Here is a 7,684-nt window from a genome sequence, read left to right on the forward strand (position 1 = left end):
AATATAAATTAATAAATATAGTACCTATCCTATTACTTACCACAGATTAAATTTAATAAATTAAATTACATTTTTAGATTCTGAGCGAAGCGATAAATGTATTAATTTTACAATGATGTGTGTTTTTTTTTTATTTTTGTGTCTGTCATCACCTTTTAGGACAGTAAAAATGCTTGGATTTTCTTCAGCAGTAACTTTTCTGATAGGAAAGTGAATCTAGTTGGTACTTTAAAAAGTAAACATTTCCCAGTAGTTTTCAAAAGCGACGCAAAAAACAAAAGAAAAATTAAGGAAAAACTGGAATTTTTACACAAAATCTGTTTTCGACCGAATCGATTTTGGTTTTTGGAGTAACTCTAAGACAAATTACTGTAGATACATGAAATTTCGACTGAATGTTTATATTAGCATTTTCTATACACCAAAACATTTTCCAAATATTTTGACTTATTTTGAGCTGGTAACGGACATTTTTAGTTTCCATTTATTTTTAGTTTTTTTTTCTATAAATATCAATAAAATTTTTTTTGTTGGTTAAAAAAGCTTAACAATTTAATAGAAGGCTCCTAGGTTATTGTTTCAAAGGCAGATGAAATAAATTAAAAATTCTTAATCACAGTTTTTATTTATAAGCATTTAAAGTTCAAATCTTGACAAAATACAAAATTAGCAAATTATTTTGAGTTGAGAATTCATAAAAATTTTTCTTTTTAAATCTAAGATTTGAAAATGTTATACAAGATTATCCATAAGTTTGTCTACCTTTATCAAAAAAAAAAATGTCTACAAGAAAGTGAAATTAAATTTTTATGAGCGTTTGAAATTCATATTTTACAACATTTGATATTTACTCGATTTTTCATGTAACGTTTTTCTTCTTTTGTTATAATTAAAAAACGTATGACTGCAGATACTTGAAAATTTCACTGATTGTTTATATTAGGATTTTCTATATACGATAAAATTTTGAAAATAATTTGACTCTTTTTGAGCTGTTTATGGACATTGTCAGTTTTCAATTTTAGATTCTGAGCGAAGCGATGAATGTATTGATTTTACAATGATGTGTGTTTTTTTTTTTATTTTTTTTTTTATTTTTGTGTCTGTCATTATCTTTTAGGACAGTAAAAGTGCTTGGATTTCCTTCAACAGTAACTTTTCTGATAGGAAAGTGAATCTAGTTGGTACTTTGGGGGGTCAAAAGTAAAAATTTCTCAGTAGTTTTCACAAGCGACATGAAAAACAAAAGAAAAATTAAGGAAAACCGGGAATTTTTACGCAAAATCTGTTTTCGAGAAAATCGATTTTGGTTTTTGGTGTAACTCTAAAACAAAAGACCGTAGGGACATGAAATTTTGACTAAATGTTTATATTAGGATTTTCTATACACCATAAAATTTTGAAAATATTTTGACTCTTTTTTAGCTGTTTACGGCCATTGTCAGTTTTAAATTTTTTTAGTTTTTTTTTCTATAAATATCAATAAAATTTTATCTGTTGAGTAAAAAAGCTTGCAAATTTAATAGAAGGCACCTAGGTTATTGTTTCAAAGGCAGATGAAAAAAATTAAAAATCCTTAGTCACAGTTTTAATTTATAAGCATTTAAAGTTCAAATTTTGACAAAATACGGGAAAATCACGGAAATTAGTAAATTATTTTGAGTTGAGAATTCATAAAAATTTTTTTATTTAAATCCAAGATTTGAAAATGTAATATAAGATTACTCATAAGTTTGTCTACCTCTATCAAAAAAAAAATGTCTACAAGAAACTTAAATTAAATTTTTATGAGCGTCTGAAGTTTATATTTTTACAACATTTGATATTCACTTGATTTCTCATGTAACAATTTTCTTGTTTTATTGTAATTGAAAAACGAATGACCGTAGATACTTGAAAATTTCACTGAATGTTTATATTAGCATTTTCTATACACCATAAAATGTTGAAAATATTTTGACTCTTTTTGAGCTGTTTACGGACATTGTCAGTTTTCAATTTTTTTAGTTTTTTTTTTCTATAAATATCAATAAATTTTTATTTGTTAGGTAAAAAAGCGTGAAAATTTAATATAAGCCTCCTGATATATCGTTCTAATAGCAGTTGAAAAATATTAAAAATACATTGTCACATTTTTTTTTTTATAAGCATTTAAAGTTCAAATTTTGACAACATTTATCAAATTTATAATTTATTAATTATTTTGTGGTTAAAAATTTATACATTTTTAACTTTTATGGCTAAGGATTGAAAATTTAAAACAAGGCTCCACGTAAATAGGTTATATATAAATTACTTTATTCCCAATAATATCATCAAATATACTTAGTAATATCATAGGCTGACTGATCGTCTTCGCTCATAATCGTTTTTCTTATACAATGATATTATATCATTGAATTCAAATTTAACACCATCCATTACAGTGACCCACTTGTAACCTACTGTACAGCAGAGCGACATCCACTTATCGACCTTTTTTTAGTTTTTTTTTCTATAAATATCAATAATTTTTGTTGGGTAAAAAAGCGTGAAAATTTAATACATGGCCCCTGATATATTGTTACAATAGCAGTTGAAAAATATTAAAAATACATAGACACTATTTTTATTTATAAGCATTGAAAATTTCAAATTTAATAATTATTTTGTAGTTAGAAATTTTAAAAATGTTCAACTTTTATAGCTAAGGATTGAAAATTTAAAAAAAGGCTCCATGTAAATAGGTTATATATAAATTATATTATTCACAATAATATCATCAAATATACTTGGTAATATCATAGGCTGACTGACCGTGTTCGCTCAGAATCGGTTTTCTTATACAATGATATTATATCATTGAATTCAAATTTAAAACCATGCATTAAAGTGACTCAATTTAACCTACAGTACAGCAGAGCGACATCCACTTACCTACCTTTTTTTTTATTTAATCTGTGCTATTACCTTTGGATCAAATGCACTTTACCAACCGCTTCACGATTTTCAATTTTTTTTAAACGAATTTTTTTATATGCTTAAAACGCCAGTGTAAATTTTTTTACCGGAAACTATAACTTTAGAAGTTATAGCTTTCCAAAGTTAGTGATTTTACGTTTATGTGCTTATGCGCAACGCTACTGAACTGCCACGCGCAGCGCCTACAACAAATTTTAATTTTTTTTTTTACGTATTTTAATTTTAAACTAATTGTGGGACATAGTCATTTTTCGGGTGAAATATATGTTGGTAAAATCAGAATTTGGCGCACAAATTTATTTTCGAAGTTATTGTTATTCAAAGTTTTCAGTTTATATTATTATAACCCATAAGACACAATGTTAATATGCTACATTTTTCATCGGCTGAACTGTTGCGAAAAAAGTGATGTCTGCGTTGCCACTCGTTTGCTGCGCTATATCCCTCGATTTGATGAAATTTTTTTTCATTTTTGATACTTCTTTGGGTAGGCCTCGGAATTAAATAATATTGTTAAAAAGCACATATCTGCTTGCCTTGCTACTCGCTCGCTGCTCTGCGCTTGGATATAAAATCGAAAATATCCCTAGATTTTTTATGTAAAACCACCTTGGGTAAGAACTCCCCCAGATTTAAACAATGTTGTTAAAAAGCAATTATATTCAGATAGATCATCTATGGTTAACTAGGTATATAAAAAATAAAAATAAAAATTTGCTATAGGCGCTGCGCGTGGCAGTCAAGTTGCGCGCAAGCACATGAACGTAAAATCCGCAAACTTTGGAAGGCTATAACTTCTAAAATAATAGTTTCCGGTAAAAAAAAATTACACCATCGTTTTTAAGCATAAAAACAAGTCGTTTGAAAAAAAAAATTGAAAATCGTGAGGGGATCGGTAAGGTGAATTTAAGCCTTACCTTTACCTATAATAGTATTTTACCGAATCAATAATATTAATATTATTACGATTATCGGATCGTTCACTGTGGGATCCCCGTGTTCGCCGGCGTCTGTTTGCTGACCGTGTTCGTCGGCGCTCGGCCTCCACAATGCTCCACGCGTCCCACTTTCGCCTCCATGATGCCAACGCACGGCACCGCATTATCGCGTTCGTGACAACGTGTACACCGTACTGTCCCGCGACCCGCAGCAGCTGTCCACACCACCAACACGTAGCGCTAAACCAGACAGGACGCGGCGGCGACACGAATTCACCGTTCTAATATTCACAAGCGGTACACGTCCTCACTATACGTTTTGCTTCCGTCCGCCATCGTCGCCGTTCGACCAGTTTTCGCCGTCTTCAAGAATCTATCAACGTCAACTGTTCAAAAATGGTGAGCATTTTATTTTTACGGTCCTGGCGTACTCTCCGCCGTTGTCAGTTTCCCCGCTCGTCGTTTTTTTGTTCGGTCGCAATGTCGGCGACATGTCCAACCTACTTGCGAGTGGCCATCGACGGGAACGCGATACGTGTAGTCGCCGACGCTGTCTGGACTTAGGCGCGACTGGCACTTCGATGGTCATTTATTTACTGTATACATTACCACATTACACTGTTCATAATAGTTATGGGAAAATGGTTGTGGGAAAAAATGGATCATTTTCGTCTGGAGTCCAGAGTGCCTACCGTGCCTAGTCATTTTGAATCTATAGATAGTGGGTAGAGATATTTTAGGTATAGGTAGGTAGCGTATAAAAACAGATTAAAATTTTCAAAATCCATGTTGAGACGTCTCAAGATACCATTTTAAAAGCTGGTGAAAGTACCTACTGTATATTGGTGCTAATACATTATGTTGTCTTCCAGTAAAATTGTTAGGTACCACAATAAATTTACCATGATAAATATTAAAAAATAAATAAATATGTGTCAGAAATACATTATACATTTTACGTCTTATGCATTAAAAAATTCTTTAAAGAGGTCATCGTCTTTTTTTAACAAGATGCCAAACCAGCATGCCGTGTTGTCTCTCTATCGTATACATGTACAACTGTACATTCAGAAAAATCAAATTTGTATTGTTCGTCTTAATACTAAGGGTGCATTATCAAATTTAAATGTAAAAATATTATTTAGGGCATCTCATTGATTTATTGATATTACAATTTTAAAGTTAGTTAAGAACATATTAAAATAGTCTTATTTTAAATAGTTTGGTATAATTCACTTTAAAATTTAAATATCAATAAAAGCCTATAAGATATGACCTATGACCTAAATAATACTTACTTAAGTTTGATAATAGTTCAATATATTCCAATATTTAAGTTAACAACACAAAATTAATTCTGGTGAGCTCGTGTTAATATTAACAATGTTTGCGAGACGGAGACAACCTACGAAGACCATGAGGGTTTGGCGTTTTGGCAAAAGCCATCTTATTGAAATTTTGAAAAGAACTGGTTAAACACGTCATTAATTAGTCACATCTTATCATTTTCAAACCATAGGTAATAGGACTAATAATGGATTAAAATGAGATTGAAGTTAGTAATCCTCATCAGTGGCAAACACCCATTTGGGAAGGGGTAACACCACTGTTGGTATTTTTTTTACTAAAGGCAGTACTGTAGATATATAAAAATTAATACAATTTAAAAAAATATTTTGATATAGGTACATATTATATATAATTTTTTAATATAACCACTCCCATTAAATATATCCATGTATGCCACTACTCCTCGTACTCTTTAAGGTGTGCGTTTTGGCATATTTTACTTGGATCATTAATTTAAATTTAAATATACCTATATATTATATGTAATATTAATATGGTCATAATATAAATATTTATTTTCCTTTAATTAACTTATATATTTTTTTTTTCAATAAGTTCATAAAAATAGTTTAAATCATTTATTTTTTTAAATTTTTAACCTATTTCTAGTATTATTACCCAAAAAAAATAAAAATACACAGGTATATAAATATCAATTATACATATTGTACTATAACAACATAAAGCATTCTGGTTTTAAATAAAACGTTAGACAAATTTATCTTGATTTTTTAAGGATTTGGGGGAATTTTCGTACAACATTTTTCGAGTTTTTAGGTCATACATTCATTTTTTGAAAGATCAATTTTTGATAATTTTAAGAACATTTAAAGCTGGGCTCCAATAATAATAGTTCTTGTGTTGGTTTATTGATTGTTTTTTTCCCCTATAGTTTAGACAAGCCAATACAGCCTGGAAAAACATTGCCTACCAAAATTATGCAGCACTTTATCAGTGATAAATCATTTATTTTTTAAATTGATTTCTTCTTTAAATATTATTATATATTAACTGTATTTTAATTTCTTTAAGACCGATTAATATTTCTAAAAAAAGAACCAAAAAAAACTGTTATAGCTTATGAACATAAATAATAAATATTTAATATTATATAATAGGAAACTAACAGCATGTTTAATTTTCAGCCAGTGAATCCGAGTGCAATGCAATCAACCAATAATGGTCCCAGGTCACCATCTAAACCAGGCGCATCTAGAACAGCTGGAAATGTGCTTAGACAGCGGTAATAATAAACCTTATATTTATTGTAAAGTTACTTATTAATTTTATTTTAGTTCACTCTTAATTAATAGCATTTTCTAAAATCATGATAGCTGTTTAGAACATAAACTTTCAAATATTCATATATTTTATGTAGCCCTTATATTTTTAACTATATTCCATGGTTAATTTATTTTATAGAAAAACTGCTGCACCCACTACATCAGTAAGAAACCGTAATACTGGAACTAGCAGTGGAGGTATGTGGCGTTTCTACACAGATGACTCACCTGGAATTAAAGTGTAAGCATTTTCCTACATTTTTAATATTTAAAATAAAAATAACAGTTTTTACCACAGATATATAAAATACTAAATAGCCGATTTCGGTATTATTATTGTCACCAATAAAATGGCTGCCATCGTTATCTAAGAGGTGTTTATATTTATGTTGTATCGTATTGATAAGTAACAATGTTACATGTGGTGGTATGTATATATTTAATCGTGATGTATACAAAATAGTATCTTATCATCTACCACATCAGTTTAATTTGTTAACAGTCACCTCTTAAATAACGATTGGCGGCCATTCTGTTGGAGACATTATTTTATACGTATGGACTATAGCAATCGGCTATCTAGTATTTTTATATATCTGTGGTTTTTACATACAAATGTGTTGAATTATCATATTATTTTATTTTTTTATTTATTTTAATTCATAGTTTTGGTACTAGTATAATTCAAGTTTTTGTATTTAATCTTAACAACAAAGGCCTTTTTATATTTTTAATATATATTATATTCAAATGTTAACTTTATAGTATTATGTAATATTTATGCAACATTAATTTAATGGTTTTTATTGTTTATTTTTCAGAGGACCTGTGCCCGTGTTAGTGATGTCTTTATTGTTCATTGCCTCCGTTTTTATGTTGCATATTTGGGGAAAATATAATAGAGCTTAATTTCTTTGTTTAATTTATTTTGTATATAATTTATCTTAAGATCATTCCCAATTTTTTTTTATAATAATTATTGAATTTTACACAGCAATATTCACTAAAGCGTTATATTATTGGTTAAACAAAATTAAAAATCATTCAGTAAGTTTTTATCAATACAAAGTTTTTATTTTTTTTATAGGTTTTTATATCCAAAATATAGTCTATAGTCTACAAAAAATGAACGTTGGCCCCTGCGACCTATTG

General features: G+C 28.9%; 1 protein-coding gene across 1 annotated transcript; it reads left to right on the forward strand.

Annotated features, from left to right (window-relative positions):
* The first annotated feature begins 4,115 nt into the window (after nt 1-4,115).
* Nucleotides 4,116-7,600, forward strand: LOC132936690 (protein transport protein Sec61 subunit beta). The gene is made up of 4 exons (XM_061003455.1): nt 4,116-4,298; nt 6,395-6,492; nt 6,672-6,773; nt 7,354-7,600. The coding sequence occupies exons 1-4, from the start codon at nt 4,296-4,298 to the stop codon at nt 7,439-7,441; spliced, it is 291 nt and encodes a 96-aa protein (XP_060859438.1). The 5' UTR covers nt 4,116-4,295; the 3' UTR covers nt 7,442-7,600.
* The last annotated feature ends 84 nt before the right edge of the window (nt 7,601-7,684 follow it).

The sequence above is a fragment of the Metopolophium dirhodum genome, chromosome 1, assembly GCF_019925205.1.
Source record: "Metopolophium dirhodum isolate CAU chromosome 1, ASM1992520v1, whole genome shotgun sequence".
In the NCBI taxonomy this organism is placed as follows: Eukaryota; Metazoa; Arthropoda; class Insecta; order Hemiptera; family Aphididae; genus Metopolophium; species Metopolophium dirhodum.